General features: G+C 44.3%; 1 protein-coding gene across 1 annotated transcript in view; it reads right to left on the bottom strand.

Moving 5' to 3' along the window:
* Positions 1-14,917, bottom strand: part of SLC7A11 (solute carrier family 7 member 11) — a 1,087,616-nt gene that overhangs the window by 525,201 nt on the left and 547,498 nt on the right. Inside the window, exon 6 of the mRNA XM_069631050.1 lies at positions 14,481-14,525. Coding sequence (XP_069487151.1) covers positions 14,481-14,525 — 45 coding nt within the window. The remainder of the gene's footprint in view (positions 1-14,480; positions 14,526-14,917) is intronic.

The raw sequence follows: 14,917 nt of genomic DNA, 5'->3' as shown, positions 1-14,917 counted from the left end.
TGATATAGGATGCACTTTAACAGGGAAATAAAAACATAATGTGAAATTGAGCCCGCACCTTTTTGACATTGGCTAAATAAAAATAAGTACACTCAACATGTGTTTTTGCTCCCCTCTCTCTTAATGAAAGCGAGCCAAACCATACATTTCTACATATACTAAGCATGTAAAATATTGTAATCTTTACAGAAAATGTCTGTGTAAAGAGACTAAATCTATATGGTAGGACACCAGCCCTTTGTTTCCTCCTTTTTGAAGCATGCTGTCCATAAACAGTATAATATTTTCAATTTCACCAAAACAGAAACCAACTGCTATGTAAGATCTGTGCAATGCCGATTTCTTCCAATGAGAGAGTTCTATGACTTCCCTCAACTGTTAATTCCAGGTAAATGTATGTACCCTAGCCGTAATGCTTCAGACTTGGTAAATGTATTGTCAACCAAACCATATTTCAATATTAAGTACTGACTCATTCATGACCAATCTTCCAAGTCCCTGAGACACACCATTGTCTCCAAATAATGGTCCCTGAATTCATATTGATGTTGAAATTTACAGATGTGGTGCCTCTGAAGAAAGCATGACATGATTGTTGTACCATAATCACGTGTGTATCAACAAAGCCCAGTGCCATCACAGATAAATCTTTTATCAGCCTATTTCAAATAATTGGTGGCAGCCCATGTCTTCACCTACCACCACAAGGTTTCACAAAGGCAAATGTTGTGCTTCCATATTTGTTAACATTCTCTCATGGTCTGCACTCATGGCATGGGCTGAACCTAGACAGCTGTTGGAGTGGTGGTTATCATGGCAGCATGGTGTGTGCCACCCCAGTCAAATTACATGATCGAAAGACGCAACACGCACATGTCTTGACGTAAATGTGTCAAGACACTGGAATGCAGAATGAAGGAGTCAACAATTAAATCAACAGCAGAAACAGTGTGAGGCACATTTGAAAGCATGACATATGATTTCTGCCATAGGAAATTGTGCAGTTGGGAGGAAATGGACCCCAGAGGAAAGGATTAACATACAGAATCTATCCATAAATGATAATCCAACCGGGAAAGGAAGGTTTCCCATGAAGGTTCAAAGTCAACCGAGAAAGTGCTACTGGTGGGACAGCATGAACAACCCAAATTGCCCATCACTCCGCATCATTTGCAGAATATGTAATGGAGAGGGCCATCTAGCAAAATGCTGCAGGTACAAACTGAATCAATGAGACATCTGATGGTGAGGATGATGATGAATGCATATCAACAGTCAGAGATGTTGAGAAAGATCAAGACAATCCAAAAGCATCAGTCACCATGAATAATGTGCCAGTTTAGATGATGATGATTCAGGAGCCAAATACACTTTATTGCCGAAAGTACTATGGGAGCATATATTTGAACACAAGTACTTATACATGAAGTTGACATTATACCAAGGCATGTGGAGGAGTACAGATATAACTGATCGGTTTGTTTTAGGACACATTGTGATTAAAAGGGAGAGAAGCCACTGAAAAAGTCTATGCATCAAAAAGTGGGTCAATGCCACTGCTGAGCTGGGCCCATCTGAAGAAGTTAGAAGTACAATTGGACCCACATGCAAAAGATATTGTATTGTCAATAGAGAGTGATAAATCACAGGTTATGCAACAAGTACAGGAACAGGTGTTTTGAGACAACATAGGATGTTTAGATGGATTTGTACACCAGATTAAATTAAAGCAACATGTTTAGGCAGTTGCTCAGAAACTATGAAATATTCCTATCTCCATGAGAGATGAGGTGAAAGTGGATATTAAGAAACTAGAAAATCAAGTTATCATAGAAAGAATAGATGCTTCAAAACATGTGTCATCACTAGTGGTAGCAAGGAAGGCTTCTAGTAAAGAAAGAATATGCACCAACATGGGGGCGGGGGTAAAATAAATGCATCATACTAGAAAGAAATTTGCTACCAAATATTCAAAAGCTTATTTCGAATATGGGTCTGTCAAAAATAAATTCAACTCTTGACCTTACCTCTGCCCATAATCAAGTAAAACTCCACAAGTATCTCTGCATTTGACAGCTTTTATAACACCGGAGGGAATATACACGTATTTGAGGATGCCATTTGGTCTCATGTCTGCAGCTTCAGATTTTCAAATAAGATGTACAGAATCTTTGATAATGATGACAATGTTTTTTTTGGTCAGGACGATATTCTAGTGTATGCAGATGCTGTGGAGGAATATCGTAAGAGAATAAATGGAGTGCTCACAAAACTAGATTATGTACGAATTACTGAGCAAAGAAGTGCAAGATCAACAGATGGGATATTGCATATCTGGCACATGTAATCTTTGAGAGTGGTATATCTCCTGTGACGAATCCCAGGGTATTGCCACTGCTTCCATGAGGGAATACCCTTCCCATGAGACCCGGGGGCGATACTCAGTGGGTGGATCTCATGGGGAGGGAATCTTTCCAATGGACCAGTGAAAATCACCTTGGGCTAACACAGTATTCCCCTACTTCAGTTCTATCACCTCCTTCCTTTAATTCCCCACTCGGTACACTGTGGAACCCCATACCTCAATCTATCTGTGTAGAGTTGAGGAAACTAAGTCCCAAGAAAATACTGAGACCAAGAAGAATCCTACTGAACTCTATAAGGCTAATCAGTTTAGTACTGTAACGAGGAGGAAGGATGGAGCAATGACTAATACCTATATGAACCAGATTGTGCAGTCTAGTTGCTGGAGACTGCCTATTGGTTATAAAGGGTATACATCAGAAACAGACTAAGTTATTTTTCAAGCCTGCCCTTGAGGAACTGAGTGTGAAGTTTGAATTCCCACAGACAGAAAGAAGCTATAGACCAGGAAGACGGTGGAATGAAGTCACCGTCTACAGGGGTGCTGTCAAGAACCGGTAGACCCTGAAAAGTGGAGGAGAACCCATGCAAGCAGAATACTTGGGACACCTCCTAGAGCGAAGCCATGCAGCCTGATTAACTGAAGGCAAATCCAGGATGTAGAAGGGAGCATGAGCAGAGAGCAGAGCAGCCTGAGCAGGACGCCTCGCCTCATGGACCCGAAAACAAGGTAGGTGTGTGGCCTGGGTCCATATGTGGGCATGGGAACTGAGCAAGGGAAACCGAAATAGGCTTGGGGACCTACTACGAATTGAAACTGTTAATACATGGGTCAAGGACCCCAAGAGAAATATAGAACCAAAGAGATATGCCTCATCAGGAAACACTTGGCAGGAGAGTTAACCAAGTGTCCTGGAAGGCAAATACAAAGGGGTCAGGGAACCAAGTGAATCACAGAAGCAAAGCTGGGTCAGAGACCCAAAAGAAATGAAAGGGTAAAGAAAAGCTGAAAGCAACTGTGTAACATATCCTATTCAGAACAGTACCTGGCAGGAGAGTACAGCAGGTCTGTTCAGTTGGATTGAGCAACACAAAAGAGAAAGGAGTGGTAGCACAACTTGGGGAGAGCCCGAAACAGCCCAGAGGGATCTGGGACCAATTTGAAAGAGACAGAGAGAACAAAAGACAACCCAAAGGGATCTGGGACCCATGTCAAAGAGTACAAGAGGTTAAAACAAGGGTTCAAGGACCCATTTCAAAAGGAAGTGACATTTGCTGAAGTTCTGAATTCTACAGTCCAGTCTGGCAGGATCGTTAACAAGACTTAGCACAACCGTTTTCAGTTGGAGGAAGAAACAAGGGGAAGAGATCCTCCCTTTTGATACTTGAGAACTGTAATTGTATTACTTATGGGCACTCATTACAAGTTTGCCTGTCCGGAAACAACGGTGCCGGTAAGATTACCGGCACCATTGATTCCAGACCGGCAATCTACAAGTCTGCGGGCGGGTCCCGTACCTCCCACCCAGGTCAGACCTGGCAGGCGGAACGGCACCCGCCCGCAGACTTTAATGGAAGCACCAGCACCATTTTTAACGGTGCTGGTGCTTCCTTGATCCCCATTCCCATTGAGTCCTACTGGACTCAATGGGAATGGGGATTAACATTTTCCGGTGCCTGACTTCCCGGGAACGCTGGGGTCGTACTCCTCCAGTGATTCCAGCAAGTCAGGCAGCAGTTAATCATTACGGGTCCGGCGGCTTCATGTCGGTTTTACTGGCACAGTTTCCGCCAGATCCGTAATAAGGGCCATTGTGTTTTCACACCACAAACTGAACTTCGTAGGGCCGTGTCCAGAGAGCGAGAGAAGCCTCCTTCTGAATGATGCTTAGTGTAAGAGACAGATAGGTTCAGATGCAGGACAGTGGACATTTTACTTTACGGACATCCTGACAGAGTCCTTAGTGTTTTTGTTGAGATAGGGCAACCCCTCATAGAAATAGAGGAAGTTTATTTTTTCCTATTCTTTACTTTTATAATAAAAGAATTTGCCAACAGGCATGCCACCACTGTATCAGACTTGTATTATTGCTCTGTTAAACTCCTAAAAAAAAGATCTCGAGGACACAATTGAGACAAATTGTATGCCCACGAATAATAAACAAGTTAGGACATTTCTGGGAATGGCGGAATACTATTCAAAATGTGTTCTGAATTTATTTTGCATAGCACACTGCAGTGATGAGGAATCTAGTGAAAATGGGAATACAATTTGAATAGGACAACCGCTGTAATGCACAATTTGTGTACATACAAAAAGGTGTTAGCAATTGTTTCAGAATTGTGCAACTACAACAGGTGAAGGAGTACAGTAATCACGACCAGTGCAAGTAAAGTAATATATGTTTGAGTGCAGTTTTGACACACACACAAGTAGGCAAAAAATATGGAAAAGATGTTTCATCCAGACTATTAAAACACCTGGATAAGACATATGCTACAATTGAAAAGGAGGCACTAGCGTTAATGTAGGACAACAGAAAAGTTCGGGAGTTTTGTATTGGGAACAAAATTCGAGATACACACAGACCACAGGCCAGTAGTGGAGATAAAAATGTCGAAAGGTTTGGATAAAGTATCTGTGAGGATTAGGAGATGGGTGACTAATTTGCAAGAGTATAATTTGTAATGGCATACATAACAGGTGTAAACAATCATGCAGTGGATTGTTTGTCTAGAATGACAACTAATAAATAATCTGTTGATGAAGAAGAAGAACAAGAAGCGGTTCTATAGATAGAAGGTACAACAATTACTGAGGGAGAATGGGACATTACCTTGAAAAATTACAAAATAATTCTCAATTATGAAGCTCTTGTCCGAAAACAATTTGAGTAGGAGATTGCACAACAAAATAAATATGGAGGCACTATGGAACATAAAAGATGAACCAGTACGTACAAGACAATGGGCCTCATTACGATTCCAGCAGTAGCCGTGCCCAAAGTAAGCTTCCGCCTCCGTGATTGCCGGAATCACCAGGGAATTACAACCCCAGTGACTCGGTATTTCTGGAGAGGGAATTCCGTAAATCCCCATTCCCATGGAGTCTGATAGGACTCCATGGGGATGGGGACAATGGAAACACGGGTTCCGTCTATGACAGAGCTGGTGTTTCCATTTCCGGCTGCAGGCAGGTGGTGTTACTCCCGCCAGGTCAGACCTGGCACGAGTGACACCTCCCACCTGCAGAACTAGGAATCAGCCAGTCTGGAAACAACAGTGGTCGATTTACTGTCACCGTTGTTTCCGGACCGGAAGTGTCATACTGAGGCCCAATGTCTTAAAGTGAGAAAACAAAGTGTATCGCCCAAGGGGATAGGACAAAGATTTATTGATTTAGGGCACAAAGGACATCAAGGAATAATGAAGACAAAATAGAGAATCAGAAAGCATTACTGGTGGCCTGGGTGTGATATACAGATAGAGAGGGCTGTGAGGAACTGTGTCCTTTGTGGAAACCGTGATAAAGTGTCTGTGAATGCAAAACTTCCAATGGTAGTAACGGACATCCCCGGGAAACCATGGGAAATGCTAGGAATGGATGTTGTTGGTCCGATCTGGATTGATGGATTTCAGATGTACCATTTAGTAGTAATAAACTGTCTGACTAGATGGGCAGAAATACTCCTGACACCACATATGAATACAGGGAGAGCGATTGAACCCTAACACAAATTAGACAGATAATGGAACAAAATTTAAATTTTGGGAGATGACGTTTTTTAGAGAGCATGCCATTGAACATTGTACAAGTGTTATATATCATCCCCAAACAAATTGAAGTGTAGAACAATTTAAAAGAGTAATTAAGTAGTGTTAGTAGTTCTCATTTGTATATATTTGCTTCCCATTTGTATGATGTCAACACGCTTTGTGGTAGGAACGCCCTCGTAGACCAAAGTCCAGGTAGGGGAACATTCTCAGAAAAGGCTTAAAGTTCTTTTGCCAAGATAAGGAATTGGGTGCACTGGCTAGGCTCCAGTAAGCAACCCAAGAGTTCAGGCATGTGGATGGTTGCTGAGGGAGGACACGACAGAGCGCTAGTGCAATAGAGTCGATTTGTGACCAGCTAGACTGAAAAATGTTGTAGGTTTACACTTTATTCTAATGGCAGAGGTGTTGAGGAAAGTCTGATCTAAGGGTGAGCCGTTAACGTGATCAGCTCGACTGAGTTTTTCATAGCCGTAGCTGCATTCTAAAGTATGTGCATGGCTAGCTGTGCGTGTTGCAAATGTCCACTCTATTGGTGCGTTTATACATACCGTTTGCATGGCGGGAGCTTATCTCTGATCTCGCTGTGTGAACCGATTGTCTGTGCGAAGAAAAACGGTGGTGTGGAAGGTTGCCCAGAGCAATTGCCAGTGGTTTAGATTCTTTCGAAACCTTCCACCCATCACTTTTATGGTCAGTTTGTGCGAAGAAGACAAGCTACCCTCAAATTCTCTTCTAGGCACTAACTATATTCAGGTTACCCTCAAAGTCGTCTAAGCACAAATAGACCAGTTATCTTACACTGTATGGTGAATTTATATCTTCTAAGTTCCATAATAGGCTGACATCAGTCAACTTCTAGTATAGTATCAAGGATACCTGCATTTATCATTATGAGTTATAGTGGCTAACTTATAGATCTTCCAGTGGATAGGTTACCATTGTATTTCTTCGAGCACAATAGGCAGGTTAGCATTACACAGTGAGGCCCAAAGTGTCCACTCTCAGATCTAACCGGGTGCAGAATATTGCGTATAATCCGTCTAACCTTCTAATATCTTCCAAGTGAAATACATGTGCTAACCATCACAATCTCTTCTGGAGCCTTACATGTGCTAATCTTCCCAGTTCTTAATGTGCAATTGTCTTTGAAGTAGTTGGTGCTTATGTCATCTGTAAAGGCTGCATTATCTCTTGATTGAAACAGAACATGCTGACCTAATACGTATTGTAATCATAATAGGCAGGTTGTCATCCTTGAACTTGTTATTCCAATTTCAAGAACATGCCTAGCCCTTTATCAGCAGCCCCTTAAATCTTTGACAGGAGATCTGCAACCAGTATGGTCCGCTAGGTGTGCCACCAAGGTTGGGTGTAATGGATGGGAACACAGCGCAAATTTCGTGTCCTGCGCGGCTACCCTAATACATTTCTTTGATAAAGAATCTGCTGCAATCAGAGTGTCTAGAGCTTTATACAGGTAGTCTAAGCACTCCAAATAGAGCAAATGGAGGCCAGGTGGGCTGATGTATGTTCATGTACAATTAGTGTTCTGCAGATTGAGTGTGTATGGTGGGCCGCCTTGAAAACGCCAGCATCCACCTGTGGCTTTGTGTACACAGGGCTTGTCACTTTTGATGTGTGTAAGGCAGGCTGCCATAACAACAGCCGTCATCCGCCTGTAGGTGTGTGCACCTATGACTTGTTGGTCTTTAGATCTAAGTGAGGCTGATGTATGCGAATGAGGCAGTGGTGATAGGAATAGGGTGGGGAAAGTTTTCCAGGTTGCCGAAGGGAATAGCTAGGTTTGAGGGCCTTTTTAAAAGGAGAGGTAGTTATCAATGTGGTGTATATGGAGTTGAAGCGAGTTCCAGATGGTGGGGGATTGGGTGGAGAACAAGGATCCTCCCAATCTGGTGGAGATGAAATGGGGGATAATGAGATGAAAAGCGCAACCAGATCTGAGGTTCTGTGTGAGCTTATTAGAGAGTGATGCACATGGCTTTAAAAGTAGTCCGTCGGCCGACAGCAACTCTGAACACAGGGCTAATATGTTCTTTAGGTGAGAGGCTGAGGAATAGACGGGCAACAGTGTTTTGGATTATTTGGTGTTTCCTGAGCTGGTATGCCGAAGCACCTAAGTAAGGGGAGTTTGCATAGTCTATGTGGAGAGGATGATGGCAAGGAAAGCAGAGATTCGGTGTGTGTAGGTGAGGTACTGAGATATTTGCCAGTGAATGCATAAGTGAAAGAAGCAGGTTCTGGATACAGAGTTGATGTGGTGGGAGAGTGATAGATTTGAGTCTAGTGTGCATCTGAGATTTTTTTTACAGAGGTGAATGTTTCTGGGGTGGCTCCTCAGGAGTGTGGAATGTTTGGGGTAGGAGAGTGGTTTTACCGCATAATAGGATTTCCATTTTGCCAGGGTTGTGGATGAGGTGGTTGACTGCCATCCAGCAGTAGATATCAGAAAGGCAGGAGGAGAGGTCAGGGCATGGGGGAGACAAGGACTTAGGGATCTTGAGGATGATCTAAGTGTCGTCTGTGTAGTTGTAGCAGATCAGGTTATGAGATTGGATGAGTGCAGGGTGTGGGCTAAGGTAGATATTGAAGAGGAGGAGAGACAGAAAGTGTCCTCGGGGGACCCCTTTTGGCACAGGGCAAGAGAAGGAGGAGAAAGTGGGGTGGAGCATAATTTGCAAGTGTTTCGTGACAAAGGAGGAGATCCATGCTGGAGCAGAATCTTTGATTCCTAAGGAGGTATAGCCTGTTTGAGATAATGGTGTGGTCAATGCTGTCAAAGGCTGCAGATAGATCTAGAAGGAAGAGGGGGATGTGGCAGAGGAAAGGATGTGGTGCCGCAGACGTTACAGGGGTAGGTGGGCAACTGGTTGGGTTTGGGGGTTTTAGGGAGAGGGGAAGAGAGTTATGACAGGGTTAGGGGTGGAAGGGGAGAGATGGGCAGAATAGGGAGGGGGAAAATATTGGGATCTCGGATGGGTAGAGGAGAAGAGTGGTGGTGGGGGCCTTGAGGTGATGAGACCATAGCCATAGGGATGAGAAGTGAGAGTTAGTGAAGGGTGGCAGAGGTTGTGAGAGTGATGTGGGTAGAGGGAGAAGAGGAGATATGTTTGGGGTATGTATGTGGGGAAGTAGTTGGGTGGGGGCTGGAGAGGAAAGATGGGAGGGTGGCTAGAGGAACTGATGTTTTTCGATTCTAGATTGCCAGTGTGCAGCTCTGATTTGGGAGGAGTGAGATCTGCATGGAGGCTGGGCAGTGGGTAGAGGGGAGGGGATGGGATTTGGTGGTAGGTGAGCCTTGCACTGTATGTGGTGAAGGAGCAACGGGGGCTATGTATATGATGGTGGAGGAGAGGAGAGGAGGGGGCGCGAATAGGAATGGGGGAGATGTTGGTTGGGTAGGTCAGTTAGGTTTCTAGAGTGCCAGCGTGCAGGTCTGATCAGGCTGGTGTGTGGCATGGTGTCTAACAGAGAGAAAAAAATAATTAAGCCAAAACCTTGAAGTGGGTGAGTGCACCTAGATTCACAACTTATCCTATGGCACCTAGATTCAAAACAGGCAGTGTAGTGGGTGAATGTGCCTAGATTCAGATTCAAAACTTGTACTGTAGTAAGAGAATGCACCTAAATTCAAACGTTCAATGTAGTGGACAATGCACCTAGATTAAAAATGTCTAGTGGTTGGCAAAAGGTACCTAGACACAGAACATACCATAGTGGGAGAATGCACCTAGATTCAAACATTCAATGTAGTGGAAAATGCACCTGGATTCAGAACATTCCGTGGTGGGAAAATGCACCTATATTCAGGATATACACTGCAGTGGGAGAAGCGCGTATAGATTCAAAACCTACGGTGGTGGGGAAAAATGCACCTAGATTCAAAACAAACAGTGGATTAAAAATGCACCTAGAATAAAAACATACAGTGGTGGGAAAGATTCACCAAGACTCAAACACACACAAGGAGTTAAAACTGCACCTTTGTTCAAACATACAGTAATCAGAAAATTCATCTAGATTCAAAATATGCAGTATTGGGAAAATGCAAATAGATTCAAAATATGCAGTATGGGAAATTGCACCTCCATTCAAAATATACAGTAACTGGACATGCACCTAGATTCAAACCTGCACTATGCACAGAGTGAGATGAACCAATATTGAGGGGGTCTAAGGCCATCAGGAATTGAATCAAAACCATATCCAGTGAAATGAATACCTAGCCTCCCCTCTTTCACAGCATGGCTACCCTACCCAATCCTCTAGACGTGAAGTGGTGGCCATGCAAGTTGAGCTATCAGGCAAAATGTAAAACAGTAGAGTGCTTGGAACAGATAGCAAAGTAAGAGTGGCAGGGTTTTAATTGAGCACAGTAATGGCCGTGTTCACTGCCCACAACAACCATACCTTAGATGGTTCTGTAGGATGGTCTGTCAGGTGTCTTAGAGTGAACAGGGGCTGCCCACAGAGGAGCTGCCCTTAGATGTGGTCCTTGGCTGGCTGCCTGGGTAAGGCTGCCCTGGGAAGAAAACTGATCTGAGGAAGTTCCAGTCTTGTGATAGCAATCATGGACCAATAGGGAGATGGCAGGTGGGCAGGGGGAGTGGAGGAAGAAGGACTGTGATGGACTGAATATGGGAGAGGAGAGGAATCAAAAGGTACCAAAATGGAGTTCAGAGTCACGTACCACCACCCAATGGTAGCAACTTACCCCACAGATGTTGCTCACATGAGCCGGCAGCTGAAATAGAAAGGGAAATGCCTTTTCAACGTGGTAGATGCTCTACAAGGTTCCACAGAAGTTACGTTCTTTTGAAAGTAAACACGGACCAATGGGGAGGTGGCAAGTGAGCAGGGGGAGTGGAGGGAGGAGGGACTGTGAGGGGCTGAATGCAGGAGAGGAGAGGAAGCAAAAGGCACCAAAATGGAGATTGGAATCATGTGCCACAACCAGATGGAAACCGCTCACCCCAGAGATCTTGCTCACAGGAGCCAGCAGTCTTCGTAGATGAAAGGCTTTTTTTGGAGAGCATGCCTTTGAACATCAAACAAGTGCTATATAATCCCCAAACAAATGGAGTTTTAGAAAAATTTAACAGAGTAATTACCGAGGCAATAAGATGGGCATGGTTGAATGGGAGAGACTGGAGAAATGCAATTTGTGAGATGTTAGTAGTGCACAGGTTAACACCACATAGTACTATGGGCATTTCACCATTTGAATTTAGCAGGGCCAGGAAAGCTAATACCAAGCTGTTGCCAGCGTGGTTTGGTAAGGTGAATACAGTTGAGATCAGAGTGGATGTTTTGTTATGGTAACAACATTCCTAAAGTGCAAACAGTCACCCGAGGGCATTTTGGCGCTGGAGAGAGAGCAGCATTCATAACAAAAGAACAAAATGAAGCCAGCCCATTTAAAAAAAAAAGAAATGTCTTGATAGCTTTCCTAAAAGCTAAATGATTAGATAGTATAACAGCGGTGGCAGCTCATTCCATAAAATAGCAGCAGCCATGGTAAAGGCCTGACCTCCTATCCGTGCTCACTGAAAAGGAGGCACGATAAGCAGGTCAGCAGTTTGCAGAACGCAGCTGGCGGCTCGGAAGATAGCGCACAAACTTGGCCTCGAGAAACTCAGCTCCCAGAATATGTACAGCCCGGTGAACAATACACAGAGCCTTGAACCTGATGCGTTGATTTACAGGCAACCAATGGAGGGATCTTAAAACAGGAGAGACCAGATATTGCAAACACTGCAGTCTCTGAATAAGCCCCTTCAGTTGATCCAAATATAGAGAATAACAGAGTGAAGGATCAGGGGGACACCCCACCACCAAGACCACCAAGACCGCACTTGTCTCTGTTCAATTTGAGCTAGTTGTGATTCATCACCTTACCACCAGCAGTCAGTCATCTTTGCAAACACGCCGCCATCTCAGCCTGATCTAGATCTAAACATATCAGGATCTGAAGATCCCTGCAGAACTCCACAGTTAAGAGGGCAGGGAGTAGATAGAAAAGATGGCATAGAGAGAGTCTGAGTACAATCCTCCAAGAACGAGGTGAACCATGCCAGTACCTGACCAGATATACCCATCTGGGCAAGACGGGACAACAGGATGGGGTGGTTGACAGTGTCGAAAACCACTGATAGATTTAGTAGAATCAGGGCACCCACCCCACAGCCCCCCTCAGCCCCCCCAACCCTCCCTGAGTCCACCAGCCTGGCCATATTGTCCTGGACGGAGACTAGAACACTCTGTGTGCCTCTGCCAGGTCTAAAGCCGGACTGCGTAGGGTCAAGAATAGAGGATGATTCCAAGAATGAGGAAAGTAAGGAGGAAACCAAGGAGTCCAGCAGTTTAGCAATAAAGGGAAGAAGAGAGATAAGATGAAAGTTAGCAAGAACAGAAGGGTCAAGTGATGGCTTCTTTCAGAGAGGGATCACTCTGGATGATGTGGGAGACAGGATAATGAGGAAACAAATGTTGAACAGAGGATTGTACGACAGGACTTGTGTGAAAAATTGGGCATGCCCCCATGTGGGGGACTGGGTCAGAATCAATGTGCCATTAGCACACAAAAAAGAAGGGTGTAAATGGTCAAGACTGATAAAAGTTATTTAAAAATGCCATTGAGACAGCAGATGGCAGGGTGTGGAACATGGAGCGAGGGATGATAGCTAATGGAAGGGGGAACAGTGGTGAGGAGTGTGGCAATGAGAGATGGCAGGTGAACTATGTTTCCTTGTTTTGCAACACAGATGAGGGTTTGTCGAGTTCGAGGAATGGGTGAAGGTATAGGAGACAAAGATACCTTGAAAAATATTCTCAGTAGTAGGAAGAAGGATTTTTGAGAAGAAATGTGGGGGGTCATGATGAGAGACACTAAAGCTGGAATGTGGAATGATGAGAAGACAAATGGAGATGGGAGGGGGAGGAAGAGGCCGGCAGAGCTCCTTACATCTATTCTACCATTTACCCTTAACTAAATATTCGAATAAATTAATATTAAGTGATCAGATACCTCCTCTGTCTACTTCTATGGTCAATACAGGACATAATGGGCCTCATTATAAGTTTGCCGCTCTGGTAGTAACGGCGCTGGTAAGCTACTGGTGCCGTTACTACCGGACCGGCAAACTAAAAGTTGTTCTTGAGGGTGCCTTTCTGCCCGCCAGGTCTGACCTGGCGGGCAGAGCGGCACCCGCGAGCAGAACTTGTCAGATGCACCAGCATCGCCGGGGTCAGAATGCCCCCATACGTCCCCATTGCCAGGTGCCAGTAATTTCATGAGTTTGGCGGCAGCTGTGCCGGTTTTACCGGCACGGCCACTGCCAAACTCGTAATGAGGCCCAATCTTTCCGGTGTACCACTTGGTAAAAACAACCACAGGTACTCTAGAGCTAAATGTTTGGGGCACTTCTCATAGCTCACGGCCTTGGGAAGTCGGCAACTTACATAATTGAATCCCTGACCCACTGATTCTTAGAATAATATTTGTGAGTGGATCTGATCCAGATGCTTCCAGGAGGTACCCTGGTTGCAGACAGCCACTGGTCTGTTGCACTAGGAGAAACTGTAAGGATAGTCCTAGAGAATCCATCTGGGGCAGTCCAGAGATTTTATCAGTTCTGCCTTCACCACTTCAGCAGATATGTTGCAAACTCCTCTGCGGCCCTAGATAAGGCTTTGCTGGTTTTATGTGGGGATAAACATCGTAATGGAAGTAGACAGTGGACCTGAATTGTTATTTGTATGACCGACACGTGTTGGAAGGGAAATATGACCTTTGTATTGCTTGGGACCCCTAGGACTCACCTCGCCTGGATCAAAAGGATATGCATCAGAAGAAAATTGGATGACCTCCTAAGGTTTTATGCTTACTGTCTCCCAGCTCAAACTGCCCCCTGACCTGGTGTTGAAGGAACAGAGACGCACTAATATGCTGAGATTACAATGTCTTAGTACTGGCTAATTGAAATGTCAAACCTTCAAAATTTCATTAGGACATGGGCACGGATTTTGTCAGGGGCTAAGGAAACTCCCAACAACAGTAAACACTGTAGAAGACAAAATGGACAGGAGGGACACGTATTGGGTTTCCTTTGTGTTGCATTACCTGTATTGAGCCTGGTGTAAAACATGCCAATCACGGATCTCACATAACTAAATAACCTAGTGGGTGAAAGTCCATGTATGTTAGCAATATGTTTGATCTTCGTATATGAAGATTATCTTTAGTTCCATTGCAATGATGGCAAACATGGGCATCTGGAATTGTGTGCATTTTAAGTACAAATAGGGAAGGATGCGCTTACCTTTCTGGATTATCCACTTCTTCTGTAACAAAATTGAGGTAAAACCTAAAAAAAAGAAAAGTGATTTAGTTCTATTATAAATATCGAAGTACATGTTGCATCCCATAAAGACTAATCCGAATGCAAGGGCAAAAGAAAAGGGTGGGAAGAAATACAGATTGATTGAGGGGAGACCGATATAATTAAATAAGGTGTATGTACAGACGAAAGAAGTTATTATTTACAGGAAGGAAGGAAGGGAGGGAGGGAGGGAGGGAGGGAGGAAGGAAGGAAGGAAGGAAGGAAGGAAGGAAGGAAGGAAGGAAGGAAGGAAGGAAGGAAGGAAGGAAGGAAGGAAGGAAGGAAGGAAGGAAGGAAGGAAGGAAGGAAGGAAGGAAGGAAGGAAGGAAGGAAGGAAGGAAGGAAGGAAGGAAGGAAGGAAGGAAGGAAGGAAGGAA

This window comes from Ambystoma mexicanum, chromosome 6q (genome assembly GCF_040938575.1).
Source record: "Ambystoma mexicanum isolate Mex_15411 chromosome 6q, UKY_AmexF1_1, whole genome shotgun sequence".
In the NCBI taxonomy this organism is placed as follows: domain Eukaryota; kingdom Metazoa; phylum Chordata; class Amphibia; order Caudata; family Ambystomatidae; genus Ambystoma; species Ambystoma mexicanum.
This window is presented reverse-complemented; position numbering and strand designations above follow the sequence as displayed.